The following is a 16,910-nucleotide window of genomic DNA, read 5'->3' as shown; positions in this document are numbered from 1 at the left end:
AATTGTTCTTTGGTATAAAACTAAAATTTAAAAACAATATATTCATATAAATGTGTTGTTTTGGAATTTTATCATTAGTTGTTATTAATCATCTTTAATCGTAGTCATAATACTCATACACGGACTGCCAAAAATTCCCAAATAGATTCAGAATGATCTCAAGTAGGTGAGACACACCAAAAATATTTACTACCCACCATTCAACAAATTCATATGTTAAGTTTTCTTAATACACACAGTGATCTGTGAAATAATGATACTTTATGGTATACAGAAAAATTGCAAATTAAACCAATATTTTCTTGAATGTAGTATTATTTTCAAGTATTTTTATGTTCCTAGTGTACAAAAACTAAAAGTAAAATATTGCAAATTAGTTTAAGAAAAAAAGAAAAATAATTGATTTATAAAGTTCTTAAAATTGAAAAAAAAATAAAAATGTATTTAGTACTTGTTGTTAAGTCTTTAATTTTAACTGTCAAACATCGGCGAGTCATCGAGTCATCATTTTTGTCGCATTCTATGGGGAATTAAATTTCACGTTTCCTCCAGCAGGAACCAGAGGTCTTCTTTATTAGTGACCTATTTTCACAACGTACTACAAGTTCTCGATGGGATTTAGGTCAGGCCATTGCACAGGCCAGCTTAAAAGCTGAACTTTGTTGTCAGAAAACCATCTTTGATGTATGTTTTGAATCGTGATCTTGTTGAAACACCCATCGCAGTCGTATATTGTCCTCGGCATATGACAACATATTACTGCTATCATTACTTCGTTAATATAATATATTGGTCTGACAGCTTGATAGAAGAGGCATCCCCATACCATAATAGTCGATCCTCACCCGTGTTTTGACTGTTTTAATCGTAAATTGCGACTCGAACAGGTATGTTGCGGCCTGCGGACATGTTGAGTTCTGTAATCAGGGTGGAACAAATTGCATTTGGTCTCATCTGACCAAAGATTATTGCGCCAGTTTTCTACTGGCCAGTATGCACGCTCTTTAGCAAATTGTAACCGTTTTGCCTATTGCCCTTTTCGTTTTTAAACTATTCTTAATTAGCAATTTTCTAATAGTTGGAAGCGTGAACGGTCAAAGTAAATTCATTTTTAATGTTTAATTTCGGCTATTTCCCAGTACGAAAAACCTTTTTTATGCCCATGTTAACTGAAATTAACTATATTTTCATTTATTTTATTTAACTTATATACCACATATTTACCGTTTATAAGTATTTTAGGAACACTATATTTAAAATTTGCACACACAAACAAAAACGCGCAAGCCAATAAAAACAAATTACCCCGAGACAACGGTTTTTTTTTGTGCCTAAACATCCCATTTGCCAATTTAATATGTAATTTCAAATAAATTTAGGTAAATTGTAAATTTCACTTATTTCATATAAGTGTCCTTATTATTTTGCACATGATTGTAATCAGTTTCTAAAACAAATATAAATAATGTCAAATCTTAAAATTATTCAAGTATATTGACAATATAAAAGGACATTATTTTAATACACCATTATCATAATCTATAATACATTTATTTCTGATTCCAGTAATGTGTATTTTATTAGTCACATCAATATTTATCATGTTGAGCAAATATTTATATTACAAGTTGTTGTGTAGTTGGAGTGTTCTGTTAATAAATATTTCCTGTAACCTAAATCAACCAACCCAAGATGTTGGTAAATACTCAGCAGCATCCAGAAAAATTAAAAACATTCTGAACATGTCTGATGATTAATTCGAACAAATTTAAAAAAATATAATAATAAATAATAAGTTTCTTTTTTATTTATTTAAGCTGAAAGAGAATATCTGACTATTTTATCTAAAAAATATACAAAATAATAAACATTTCTGAAATTCCAATTTTTATCTTCATAAGAAAGTAATAACTTCCTTGTTTTTATCGGCTCGCTTTATTTTATATCTTAGTGCAAAAGAAATAATCATGATTAACAATAAAATGAACAGTTCTTTTTTTATATGTTTCAGCTTCGAATGCTTTAATTTTTGCGTTTATGATGAAATAATACATATTTAAAAATTAAATATTTCAAAAATAATTTAAAATGTAATATATATTAAAATAATCGATTGATTTGCTGAAAAAATAACCCGATATATAATATATTGGAAAGTTTATGTTGTCTTTTCTTCGGTTAACTTGTTCAGAACTTACTTAGACTTATTCTTAAACATTCAATTAATACCACTGATAAATGACAAATATAATTGTTATTTATTACTTGTGCTACCCTTTTCATGTTCTTATCATCTCTCCAATAGTTGGTCACCATACTCTAACATACATATGCATTAAATGTCTTGATGAAGACTCTTCTTCCACATCGCTTTCTTCACCAAACCATCCATGAGAAAATATATGAAAACAACTTCAACAATTTCTAAATATAGAAATAACATTTTTGATGACTGTTTAATGATGACTGTTTAATGATGTCGTCAGTAGCTTTTAAAGTAGAGCTTATTGAACAAGATTCCGGATCTAGATCGTGACAATCGAATTGGGGACCGAGTATCGTTTTCTCTCAACTTTACTTATGTAAGTAATTTATAAACACTTAATCAGAATTTATTAAGGAGGTATTCTAGTGTAGAGACATAAATTTTAGGTGATTTTTAAAGTGTCGTAAAAAAAGGCAATCAATATTTTTACTATCCATTTTTTTATAAGTTATTTATTAATGTTACAAGAGTATAGAAAAAAATTAAAAATAAAAAAGTTAAAAATTTTAAAAATTAGCAGCTGATGAAGTGGGGGGTCACAAAAAATTGGCACATGACCATACCCACCCCAGGAATGAAACCTTCATTAAAAATGCAAACAGCAATAAATGTTGCTATCTCAATTATCTGAGCTCCGGAATGAATAAGTTTTGGTGCGAAAGTCCAAATCAACGAGTTTAGAGTTTAGAGGCTCATTATTATTTTGAGTTTCTGAACCTAAACATCGAGTTAATAATTCATCTAATGATAAACTCTCGTAAATTGGTTTAAATAAATAAATAAATAAATAAATACCCGACCGAAGCCATTTGGATGCCGGGCCAGTAAAATGCCTATATCTCCGAAAATAATTTAAATTTTCAAAAATCCTCTTGACATATTCTTGAATAGTTAAACTTTGAAAATATGAAAAAAAAAAAATTTTTGAATTTCTACACTAGAATACCCCCTTAATTTTTGTTCCTGAAAAAATTTTACGTATTCAATATATACTTTCAAAAATTTACTTTGAAATACTTTTATTCATATTTGTTACCGTAAAAAACCACCTCATCCTATTACTTAATTTAATTTAGTTATATAAAAAAGTGTCTTTTCAATTATTAAAATATTGAGGATCATTTATTCTTAAAGACTTCGGTATGCTATGTGATAAAATAAATATCAGGTACACAGGAAAATAATACTCTGCAAGAGTATTAGGGTGAGGTTGATGATTCGAAAGCCGTCGCTTTAGCATATCCCAGACATGCTCGATATAATTCAGGTGACTTTGAGGGAGTTGTATCAATACCATCGTTTCGAGTTGTTCGAACACAATTCCTGAGCGATGCCAACGAGAACTATCGTCAACAAAAACATGCAACTTGAAATTGGTTGTACACCAACACTGATCCTTGCGTATATCGGACCGATCATCGTGTTTTGACATGGAAAATTTTGAACAGCCTTTATAACAAACCCCCCACACACTATTATGAAACTTGAAATGAGTGAAATTCTTGAACATTTCGTCTGGACTATCGCAAAATCGACGATCTTCATTGTCTCACTTCTATCCACTCATCTGTTAAAAGTACAGATATCCATTTTCCGTCCAATGGATACGACACCTTGCCCATTCCAATCGTTGTTGCTTTTGGTTGTGAGTCAATTGCTAGTGTCACAATGATCTTTTTAAACGAAAACTTGCATTTGTCAAGTGATACCAGCACCTGTAGAGTTTTTAGCTGACCAGCCAGTTGCGAGGAGGATGGTGTAGGGTCCCTATTGGTTCTCAATCGCAAATATTCATTGAGACAGTTTTTGTTGGTCTACAACTCCTGGTCTTTCAGAAGTAGTGGCAGTTTGATAAAATCGAGTATACAAGCGAGAAATAACACTTTGTGCAACATCGAGTCTAAATGCGATTTTGATTTCAATTACCCCAGATTCCAACATTCCAGTTGATCTACCGTTCTCATTAATCTACGTTTAGTTGCCCGAATAAATTTTGGCAAATACCTGTACAAACACTACTATAATTATGTAATTAAAATTCACATTGTATTGATTTGTTTCTTTAATTTTTGATTTATAGTTTTCTTTTCTAAAATAAAATAAACTTAAAAAATATTTTGAGAAATATTTTTTTATATATTAATGTATTTAATGAAAGATTTAAAAAAACATTATGCCAGTAAATAGAAAATATATAAATATGTAAATGTTTATTAGCGTCAAGTTTTAATATAAGTGTATATAAATATATCACAAAATAATTTAATATATTTATTCGTTCATTCCAACATTTAAGCTTTTAATAACACCGAGATACACCTAAGGTTATTCGTAAAGAATTAAACCTGACAGAAACAATATTTAATGTAAACATATTTTTGGATGAGATAGATTTAATTCGAAAAGAACCACTATTATTAAATTATCACATAATTGTTCATAATTAAAGAAAAACAGTTTCATTTTATACGTTTTATTTCTATATAATCAGGCAACAGTATAACATATAAATATGACTATAATAAATAGATACCACAAGAAGCTCATTCTACATTGCTGTGAATGTAACTAGAATCTGGTACTTGTTTCGTGATCATTATAATAATGGCTATTATATCCTTGCCTGAAATTGATAAATGTTTAAACGTTAAAAGCTAATGTACATTTTTTTATATTTTATGCATATTTTGAAAACTGTTAATAAAAAAATATTTTGATAAATAACTTTTTTCAAAAATCGACTTGAGAGTATTCGATTTTTGAAATAATGAGCAATATTAATCTAATCTTTATGAGGTACTCTTTCTTATTAACAGCTTTTGAATTATATGTATACATAGTCTATCTCAAAAATTAGGTGACTGTTCTTAGATAAACGAAACAAATCTTTTTTTTAATATTATTCAGTAAGTACACTTCTTAGTCATTTATAAAATGTTGAAATCGTCTGTAAAACTATTCAATACAAAGATGAAAAAGTCATTCTTTGGACCTTTTCCGGGACCCGTGTCTTCGTATTTTGGATCACTTCAGTGGACTCGTAATGCTCCCCTCTCATGCCCAATTTTAGTTTAGGGAATAGCTAAGTCTGGCGAATATGGCGGATGTTGCAAAACTCCTTCACTATTCTGCACTTGCGACTCAGCGTGTTGTCATGCAATAGGCGTCATGATCCTATCATAACACGGATAATTCTTTTCAGCAATCGATCCAGGACGGTGATCGTTTGATCTTGGTGCGAATTTCGATTTTAGAATTCATGATTTTCGATAACGAAGTGACAAAATTTGATTTGAGAAATAGTGTAAATACTAGAAAGATGACAATTTCGTAATTAATTAAATGTTTGTTTATCTATTTAGTTCACTTTTCATATTCTGTGTGGCGCAAACCTGAGGAAATTTATAGCGCCAGTCACCTAAGTTTTGAGGCAAGCCGTGTAACCATGATTTTGTTATTACAGAATTGGAGACTGCCACCATTAACAGTAGCGATAAATCATTTTTACCTTGACGTATCTCTGTATCTAGTGGGATTAAGCCAGTTTTCATCTCCATGAACTATTGTTGGTTGGTTGTCGTAACCATAATAATAGTCCATATCTTTTTTATCTTTTTCACCTTTTTTCTTTGACAATTTTGACATGTATCTAAGAATATACATATGCATAAAATATAAAAAGGAATAATGATTTATTAATTTAAAAACTTACTTATTTCCAAAGCTTGGCTTTTGATATAAGGAAGCTAAGATGACTGCAATTACTATAGCCGGTATAAAGAATATCACAACCAAGAATAAACTAAACCAAAAACCGTTCTAAAAAAAATACAGGATAATTTCACTTTCTTTACTATTCGAACAATCGTCTACGTACCACGGGATAAAGAATAACTTTACATGTCGATATTAAAGCAGCATTCATCGCGGTATAAAGGGGTTGGCATGTACCAATTTTTTCTTTTGTAGTATTCATGATTATATCGTCTATAAATTCATTCAAAATAATTTTGATAACATCTGCAAATTTTTTTACTTCCTGAAAATTTAATTTTTAAATAATCATCCAAAACGGATTTAATATAACAATGATTACCTCTATTACACTATCTTTTTTATTATTTATTGAGGTTTCTGCTTCATCTATAGTATTTAGTAAATCGTCTAATGCTACTTTTGTACTTTCTTTATCAAATTTTAAGTCTGTTTTTATGTTTTCAATGGTTTCCTAAAATGTGTTATCTTAAGAGCGTAGCATAAAAAAAATTAAACTACATACGTTCAATTCGTTTAACTTATTTTTCAAGTTTTGAAGAGTCCCATTATCGTATGTATTCAGTTGTTCTTGAATATCATCGGGGGCGTTTAAATTGGTCACATTTATATTATTTAAACTAGTAGTATCAAACTGAAAGTAATAAATTTTAAAAATCTTGTTTCTTATAATATAAATGCATTTACACTGTGCCGAGTGACCAATTAGTAAATGTTGTCTATCCATATCTCCGGAATTAATAAAAAATATGTTATCAGTAAATAATCAAATATCTGATACGACAATGGTGGAAGGCCCTTAGCGGTCATCTTAGAACTTTAAAGTTATGTTTCCTGTTTTTTCAGATCCACTATTATTAATATAATTTTTCTATACCTATTCAACTGATAGTTTCTGAAATATGGTCGACTACCAACACTATATGGTCACCTGGTACATATCATATCATTTTACCATATGTTTAACTTACACTGAACTCAAAATTTGTATTACTCAGATTTTTTAATTTATCTATCGTTTCGTTGTTAATGATCGTACCAACATCTATGGAACTATTAACTTGATTAACTACATCATCTATCACAGAGCCTACATCAACTTGACCGACTATGTCAGTTAAATTAATTTGATTTTCAAGTTTGAAAACTTCATATATGGCTTCGTCTCTGTGGCAACCTCTTACTACATTAGAAATGTTCACTCCTTCAACCGATAAATCAATTAAATCATCCAAGGTCCCTAGTAGTTTAGAGTTATCGATGTCGTCCACGTTATCACAAATCAACCTCTGTGACAACACACCAAATAAATTAACAGCTAGAGCAATTAGGGCTATGAGAAAACCGAAGAAAAACATCATTCCTACACCACTAAAAATAAATATTTTAAATCCATAGAAGGTCGCACTGGCAGTTTACCGACCACATTAAAAATTTACTACCACCAGCTTTAGAACAGAATTCCTTCTTATTGCTTTTGGGACTTTTACAGCATATGCCCCAAATAATTCCTATGATAACCACTAAAGTTATAAAAAGTAAAATACAGCTGAAAATTATAACGACGGCGTGTACGTATGGCATATACTCGTCAATGTAATCTTTGGCATCTGCAATAACCGGAGTAGTAGCATCTAGCAATGGTGCTCTGATATCAGTGATTTTTGAATTGGTGTCCTGTAATGTCTCGTCTATCTTTGTAGCTGCAAATAATTGGTATAAAATAATTAAGATTTGATCAAAAACTTTTTTAATTAATTATTAATTAATGATTAGAAACACTAACCTGCATCATTAAGTTTGCTTTTAACTTCCTCGATTTGTCCAGAAAATTGTTCTGAAGCCTTTTCCTTGGCTTTATCTATTTTCGACCTTACATTTTTGAAATTTTCTAAAACATTATCAATCTGTATGTCATCTAAAGGAGCAAGTTCATTTTCGAAAGTTGGAAGCTAAAAAATTATGAATAAAAAATACATGAAATAAAAATTAGTACTGCTTTTATTTTTAAATATAATTTAATTCTCTCTTAAGTTGCTCCTGTAAAACACTCACAGTATAAACATATGTGAAAAAGTTAGGGATATTAATATTTAATTAATTAAAGCGGGTCCATTTAAATTAAATTAATTAAATATGTGACCTATATTTGTAATTGAGAGCCACGGATACGTTTGCAAATGATTTTCATTAACGAAGAGTATTGTGGCGATTGAATTTAACCCACGACCGTAAGCAACAACAATTGGAATGAATAAGAATTCATGTTCACCGATCGTCCTGTTTGGTCTGGTTCAAACAAGATATTTCACGAAATCGTCGATGTGTTCAAGAATTTTACCCATTTCAAGGGAGTTGTATGTTTGGGGAGGAATTTGTTAGAACCGTACAGAATTGTAGAATTTGTTAGAACCGTGACCGGACCGATGTACGCCGTTAATAAGCTAGTCACAATGAAATAGGTATCACTTCAAAAAGTGTTTGTAACTTTTTATTTAATAAATATATCGAAATGAAATTTTGGTCATTTATAGCCAACACCCGTATAAAAACAAATGAATAATAAATTTGACACAATTTAATTATAGTAGAGAAGGGTGTATTAAAAATGAAAATATGCTCTAGTATTCAAATTAATGTAATACTTATCATATTATGTCGAAAAATTAAAGATAGTGACTACTTCTTCGGCACAACGTTGAGGCATTAATTGTATCAACCGACGGATCAAGTCTTGGGGTACATTGTTCCATTTTCTCTGAAGCTGTTATTCTTGAAGGTTATTTGCGGGTTTCTGATTTCATATGCGTCGCCCTAGAACGTCCCAAAGATGTTATATCGGATTCAAATATTTGCTGGACACTTCATAACTCTCAAATTATGCTTTTCAAAGAAATTTTGAACAACTCTGGCAGTGTGTGGTCTTGCATTATCTTGTTGTAAAGTGAAATTTGATCCATACTGATTCATGAAAGGTAACATGTTAGGTTGCAGAGTATCGTCAATATATGGCCTGGCCATCAGGGAACCGTTCGCCAAAACGTGAAGGACTGTACGTCGGTCTATAGGCTCTTTGTCGAACGTTATTTGAACTTAAACAAGCCTGGATTCTCCTGTAAGGGAACCTGATTCCATTGATTCATGTTCCAGTTAATGTGTTCATTAGTTTCTTCTCATTATACTGTGTGGTCTAGTTAATTCATGAACAACATTTGCACGTCTTGGAAGTAAATTGGCTTCATTAAGTCTGTTACATACGGTTTAAGTAAATAAATGTGTCCCTGTGGTCATTAAGTGAAGGATTCCTAACTGACGAGTTGTTCTTGTTCGCTCTTGAAGTGACATCTGACCAAATGTCGATCTTATCGAGGAGTAGTCAGTCTCTGACGAGTAATATATGGTCTCCTATGACTGAAACCAATTTCTCTGCACCGATTCCACAAATTGTGAATAACCGGCTGACTTGTTTGGAGCAAGTTTGCCACGTATCTGTGCGATTGACCTTTTTGCAGAAGTGCAAAGGCACTTACAACTTCATCTCGATTGAGACGTCTTTGTACAGAAGGTCTTCAATCATTGTTCATGACAATAAACGATGACAATATTCTGAAGCATTTTATGACAAATTTCAATTATTTTAGTTTTTCTACAGATATTAAAAAATAACACTAAAATGTACTGTAGTGTGTAAATAATGTGTGCAAGATTATACATGGTTATCTTAAAAATATGCAAATTCTTTACATTTTAAATATTGATACCTATTTCATTGTGACTAGTTTAGCATACTACCAAATTTTCAAGTTGCCACCGACGAAAACTTTAGTTAATTATACTGCTCGCCCCCATCTGAATTACGGCCTAAGAACTCGAAGTGCTGGGTATTGAGTATGTACAACTTCTTCCGAAGTCACCCGACATGCATGGAATATGTTAAAACGTCGGCTTTAAAACTATCAATCCTGCCTTAATATTCTTCTAAAGCCTTGAGCTATAATCTCGTCGATATAGAAAAACCGAATAACTTCATAGAGGACATATAAAGTAGGAGTCAAGTAATCATCGATGCTCATGTAAAATAAACAATATACCAAATTTTATGTATGTATTTTGATTAAAAATAAAAATTATATTATTTATTAAATCCTGTATATTTCTACTAAATTTATTTTTTTTTTCACGAGAACTTACTTTCAATTAAAAAATTATAAAAGATAAAATAATAAAAAGTCAATGAACTAGTGATTTTTACATATTTTTTTAATATTCCTAACTTTCAAACATTAGTTTATTTTGTAGACTATTTTAATGTTTAGATACAGATCTATTTCGTATATTTACGTTTACATAGTTATTCTTTAGGCTAATTTTGGTGGACTGAACACAAAATACATATCCATTTTTACTAATTTAGCTGGTTCATATAGTCAATATGATATCATCAGTAATTCAATTGTTACTGAAACTGAATTACGACTGATGAAATTCAATTTTATCAGTCGTCATCAGTAGAGCGATAAGATCTAACTTGCTAATATCAAATAAATGTATTCTTATAATTTATATAAACTAAATTTAGTGCTAAATTTCTGTATTTTTAGAATGGATGATAATCATATATTCTGCATGAACAATAAATTCTCATGATTAATTTTTTGGGGACTTCATTTCAGTTTTGTTAAAAATTAGATAGAAAAACATTAGATTAGAAAGCATAATAATCCCATAACTAAACATATGACTGAAATATAGAGTATATCATATTCTTTGACGAACCTCTTTACATACACTATTGCTCATATGTAGAGCAACAAATTAAAAACCATAATCATTTTATTAAAAGAACAATTCTTTTTAATTTAAATTAATTTTATGAATAATAAGTGCCTAAACATTTCGTATCTCAATTTATATACCGATATCTTTATTTACATAATTTTTATACAACATTTTAATTAATTAAAGCAACCAAACCCTGTATTCAATACAATTGATTTTATAATTTATTTCTATGTCCGACATCGTTACTTAAAGGTAAAAATGCCTAGAAGTGTCCATTTAACGATACAAATTAAACAACAAATTGTAGAAAAGTTCCGAAATGGTGAAAAAAAAAAGAGTAAAATTGCAGTAGATTTAAATTTAAACAAATCGATTATTTCAAGGAAAACAGAAGGAATACTCTAGAAGGAGTTCCCAAAAGTGGTAGAAAACCCAAAACTAACAGAGTTGTGGACAGGAAAATAAAAACGCTTGTTGTTCGCGACACTTTTAACAGCGCATCCCACATAAATCAGAAAATAAACGAACTCAGTATGTTGATGAGTACCATAAAACAAAGACTATACAGCAGCGAAACTACTCTTTGCAAGAGAACATGTGAATTGGACAGATGGGCAATGGAAAACAATTTTGTTTTTCGATGAAAGTCGGCTTCAATTATTCAAATCTGATGGTATTTCAGGTGAGGACCAATTAATGAAAAGTATAATCCCAAGTACACTAGACCCACTGTGAAGCATGGTGGAGGAGGCGTTATGGTTTCGGGATCTTTTTTTGGGTTTTGCATGGGCCCACTGGTTAAGGTAGACGGGATAATGGATTGTTTTGTTTCTCGTGACAGTCTCTAGAATCATATACTATCATATCATATACAGTTTAAGGTGAAACTTCCAGCACGACAACGATCCGAAACATACGACTAAGTTAATTAAAGAATGGTTCGCTCCTCAAAGAATACGTGCCATGCCTTGGTCAGCACAAAACTCAGACCTCAATCCAATGGAAAACTTTTGAGAAGAAATTGATTGGAATATCCCTGCAAAAAGACTGTCAAATGTGAATTAATTCTACGAAGAAGTTTAAAATCACCCAAAAGAAATATTGAACGATTATATTGAAAAGCTACTAAAATCAATGAAGAAAAGGTGTTTAGAAGTTATTAAAAATAATGGGAATGCTACTAGATACTAAATAAAAGAGGGCTAAATGTACGTAAGGTTGTTTTATTTTAATGTTGCTCTACTTTTGAACCTTGAATATTTTTCAAATACCTAATTAAACCCACTAATAAACAATTATATTGCTATATTGTTTTTATCAAACATACTGCATAACTGATAATAATATGAATATTTAAACGTACACATTTATCAAGATAAATGAAAATTTCTAAAGTTGCCCTAGATATGGGCGATAGTGTAGTTCCTACGTATGAAAAATATTGAGATTTAGCAGGGAATTTAATATTTGTAATTGAATTTCGTAAAGATTTAACCATCTTTCTAAAGTTTTTTGTTCACTCTTTGGACAATAGTTTAAGTAAAATGATTATTCGAAAAGCACAAGTGAATGACACAAATGAGGTAATAATTAATCGTTTTTCGTTATCAACATGAAAATTACCTAGCAATGTATAAGAAAAAAATCTATATTTCTAAAATTCAGTGCATATAAGATTAATACTCACAGATTTATCATAAATAAAACTCTTTAGTTCTTCTTTCAGATTATCATCACAGACAGCAATAATGTTGTTTAATTCTACAATTAAAATAAAAATAGATTATTAATAGATTTTAATATTTCTGATTACCTTCATTGGACTTGTTTATAGCATTTTCTAAATTACCTAGATTATTGGATATCTGTGCGGTATCGTCTTTTATTTTGTTAATACTGTTCAAATAATTTTCAATTTCATCAATTATTGTTTTGTTAAAGTCAATAAGATTTAACACTTTATTTTTTCCATCTGAAAGCAACAAAAGAACTCTTAAATCCAATTTTTAAACATAATTAGTTCAAAAATAATACATACTTTCAACATTACTCAAAATATTTTCTTTAAATTCTTTAAAATTCGTGACTAATAACGTGTTCAATTGTTTATTAGTGTTATTAAAATACATGTCAATATCATGTACCAGATTTTCAATATTTTCGGGAAACTCATGAACACCACTGTTCAGCAGTTCACTGCTGCCAAAAGCTGAAACCACGCAGAACCTAAAAAGAAATTATGCATATCGACACACTTTTACCGTTTTCTGATAATTACAGAAATCCAACTAGTAGGAAGCCCATAAAAATTCCCAATACAATTTTCGTGCAGTTGCTTTTGGTTTGTTTAGGTTGGACGGTTGCGCCGCAATTTCCACAGCAACGGCAACAGCAAAATATAAGGCCAACCAGTGGAAAAAGCACTATAAGAAGGCAAAGGAATCCGAGAAATGTTAGATAACCAGTTAAATCCTTAACGTGATCTATCAAATCGTCACCTTTGAGCTCTACGGCTTTATCCTTAACGATAAAGAAATCTACAAAATAATGTATATTGTAATAATGAATTAAATTTTAAGTGGAATTGGAAGTGATTATTTAATCGCAACAATTAAAATTTAAGTGCATTTTTATGTATAAAAAAGTAATAAATAAATAATCACTTAATGGAATTATCTCAGTTAACATTATCAGTTTTGATATGGTGTTAAGAGTTCACTGTATATCACTGCTAATATGAACACTCAACAAGAAAAACCACTCATGATTACGATCGTTGCCTAGTTCTAATTTCTCAAAATGGTGCGATAAAGACGGCAGGGGACTAAAGGGCGGAATATTAATGTTTTGTCTAAGGGAAAAAAACTTCTATACAAGGAGACCTGCCATTCAAATTCTCAAGTGAGCTTTTAAGTTGGTCGAACCAAAATTCGAAGTCTTATTCTAGAAACAAAATTAGTTTAATTTAATTATATCGGATGATATACACATAATTACCAACATACAATTCGAAAAATCTGTGCTTTTGTCATGTAAATTTAGTCCGCAAGATAGATCAGATCAGATCAAATAACAAATAACCAATACAATAAATCCGCGGTTTTTGTCTCGTATTTGTAAAAGTATATAAATTAAGAATTGAACGATTTAATTGTTTGACAATAAACATTTTGTCATGACAATTTAAATTGAAAATACACATTTATTTAATAAAAAACCACCACGTCAACGACATTTCTTATGTTAATAAATTCTTTCGTAATAAAAAAGAAATACAATATTAAAAAGCTTTTCACAACTTTTCACTGAAATTTAATAAAAAACTGTTATTGCTTGTTTAATTGTCGATTTTACAACTTTTTACTATCAATAAAATATATGTTGTAACATGACAGGCAATTCTAATTAAAACCCCACAGAAAAATCTCTGGAACCAATATGGCAAGTAAAATCCAAGAAAATTTCATAATTATGATAAGGTTTTTAGAGTCTTTACAAATACATTGCAACCTTTCAATAAAATACTCAGTGCTGGTCACAGAAATAGGACACATTTAAATATATATTTGAATATATTTTAAATGATGATTTGATTTTCTTTTAACCAATTTTGAATAACATTGGATGCATGTTTCGGATCATTATCATGCATAAAAATCCATGTATATATAACGCTGGAAAATTTTTCTATTATATCTCTCATAACATTTCTATACATGAAACGATCCATTTTACTAATAATTTTCTGCCACTCCAAATCAAAACATTTCCTCCACTACATTTTAAAATTTTCGTAGTGTATCCGGGATCTAAACTTTCATTTGAATATGATGAACGTATTATTTGCTATCTAATCCTATACTTCTGAACTTGAATCTATCAAAATTCTTAAGGAGAATATACAAAGTTACTTTTCTGATACTAATGGTGTCTTTGCTGAAATACATCTCTACTAATTTTGTTCATTCAGTCAATATCTGATTGCTCTACAAGACACACTAATATTATATGACTCAATTAATACATTTTAATTAATTAATTTGTCTGTCAATAAAATTTGTTGGTTTTTTGTTAGGGCGTTTTTTATTACATTCTTTTTGAGTTTTTCGTGTTTATTATTATTTCCCTTTTCTCTGGAGTGCAATGTTTTTTCCTTCCCACTGAAAGTGAGTTAGTTATTCAATAAAATAATATAAATCCTTCTAAAAATAAATTCTACTATTGAGAAAATCGTAAAACAGTACCACAAAACGTAATTATATTTGAATGTGCAATTTCTTTGATCAAACATATCAGACTAATATGTGCTTTTAAAGTAATATCTCCTTCATTTTTAAATTAATTAATTAAATTTTTAATGATATATCTTATAAAATGTCTAATTTTAAATTTTGTGCTATTTCTCTGGCCACCACTGAACATTGACAGTTTAATTGGTTCAATACACTAACGATGTACACTATTATAAAAAATAATGGTTAAAGTATATTTATTATTATTTATTAGCTATAAACTATTCAATCCAACAAATAATATAATAAAATTAATATATCTCTCCACTTATGTCCGGCACTGAATGTAAAAACAATTATTTTTTGTTTGTACTAGATTATACAGAAAATAATATAAAATACATTTAAATCCATTTTTTTTCTGATTATCTTCTAAAAAACGAGTTTTAGGAATATTTACATGATAACAGAATGTAAAGACATTTCACATTTAATTTAGTGTTCACATTAGTGCGAAAATACAGAAGTGTAATGTCTAATTGTTTAAACCCGTTAACTAATGTTATTCCTATAATCAATGACAATATAAACGTTGAATAGTTTTGTACAACAATTTTAGGGAGATATATATAGATAGATACATTTTCTACGAATAATATATGATATGATCAATTGGTAAGTAGTCGATTAAGTGACACTTAAGCAGACAAATTTTAATACTATATTATTACCGCAGCATTAAAAATACTTTAAACAAGTCAAACAATATAGAGCGTTTTCATAGCAATCTAGAATATTTATGTGGATAATGCATTCCTTAATTTTATGGTGAAACTTTCAACAAACGTGGGTGATAAGTTCTATCGTTATTAACATACGAGAATTTTTGGACTATGGTATAAAAGTGTTTAGCGTATGAGATCGAAATTAATAGGGTAGTTCAAACATAGAAAGCTACGATTTATTATTTTTTACCTGTTAAAACTAACATAATATTTTTGTATATGCAATATACATATTTTTGTATACAGTTATTATTTATTTATTAACACACTATAAGCGGGTCGGGTAAAAATACCCGTCTCGACAACTATTGATTGTTAGCGGGCCGGGTAATTTTTATCTTTTTGAATGTACTTACTTTAAAAGCGGGGTGAAATAATTTTAGTCTATTGGTGTACATATGGAATTACTAGAATTATCTCTTATTTTTTGTTATCATTCAACAACTTAGTTTGGACTATTTTGCTACCCGCCTATAGTGTGTTAATATAGATATTATTTTTTATCAAAAAATTAAAGCGACCAAATTAATTTCTATTTTAAAAATTCTAATAGATATAGTGTATTATAAAAATGTTACATTACCTGTTGGATCTATTTTTTCAAGTATTGCATCCATAAACGAATTAGTTATCTTAAACAATCCGGCCATACTACCAGGATCATAATAATCACTACTAGTGTAATTAGATGACCCTATTTCCTTATTCACATCAGTATAGTTAGGTTTAATATAATTATCCGTTGAAAAATAGTTGTTATTATAATCATCCCCGTTTGCCACTAATATTAAACTAAAAACCACTAAAATAGTTGCCAGAAAATTGACAAATTTCGTCATTTTTCGAGTTTTCGTACGTTCGCATAACATACTCGCAGTGAACAAGACTAACTATAACACGGTAAATTTTATTATTATGAATTTATCTGATACCTTATCTTTTATACACACTCATTTCTAATAAAATTAAGTTATCTACGTTATAATTTTTTACAAAAGATATTTTCCATACGGTAATACTTTCGTATAAGAAATATATGAAAATTTAATTATATGTATAAAAAAATCAAAA

At 29.5% G+C, this 16,910-nt stretch overlaps 1 protein-coding gene across 1 annotated transcript; it reads right to left on the bottom strand.

The window, feature by feature from the left end:
* Window positions 1–4,723: 4,723 nt before the first annotated feature.
* LOC109608381 (prominin-1) lies at window positions 4,724–16,707 on the bottom strand. The gene is made up of 14 exons (XM_020024808.2): window positions 16,423–16,707; window positions 13,101–13,359; window positions 12,861–13,048; window positions 12,636–12,794; window positions 12,510–12,583; window positions 7,827–7,992; window positions 7,464–7,743; window positions 7,012–7,411; window positions 6,546–6,674; window positions 6,363–6,494; window positions 6,144–6,305; window positions 5,979–6,085; window positions 5,775–5,915; window positions 4,724–4,889 (listed from the first exon to the last, which is right to left on the bottom strand). Exons 1-14 carry the CDS (start codon window positions 16,676–16,678, stop codon window positions 4,835–4,837), a joined length of 2,508 nt encoding a protein of 835 aa, XP_019880367.2. The 5' UTR covers window positions 16,679–16,707; the 3' UTR covers window positions 4,724–4,834.
* Window positions 16,708–16,910: the final 203 nt, after the last annotated feature.

Source organism: Aethina tumida, chromosome 1 (assembly GCF_024364675.1).
Source record: "Aethina tumida isolate Nest 87 chromosome 1, icAetTumi1.1, whole genome shotgun sequence".
In the NCBI taxonomy this organism is placed as follows: domain Eukaryota; kingdom Metazoa; phylum Arthropoda; class Insecta; order Coleoptera; family Nitidulidae; genus Aethina; species Aethina tumida.
This window is presented reverse-complemented; position numbering and strand designations above follow the sequence as displayed.

What these genes read in the sequence shown, in the direction of transcription:
- LOC109608381 (XM_020024808.2), bottom strand. Translation starts at nt 16,678, where the DNA reads ATGACGAAATTTGTCAATTTTCTGGCAACTATTTTAGTGGTTTTTAGT. An exon ending in TGAAAAAATAGATCCAACAG is followed by an intron (nt 13,360 to 16,422) that starts GTAATGTAACAT and finishes ATTATTTTGTAG; the next exon opens with ATTTCTTTATCGTTAAGGAT. An exon ending in GGTAGTAAATTTTTAATGTG is followed by an intron (nt 7,412 to 7,463) that starts GTCGGTAAACTG and finishes ATTTATTTTTAG; the next exon opens with TGGTGTAGGAATGATGTTTT.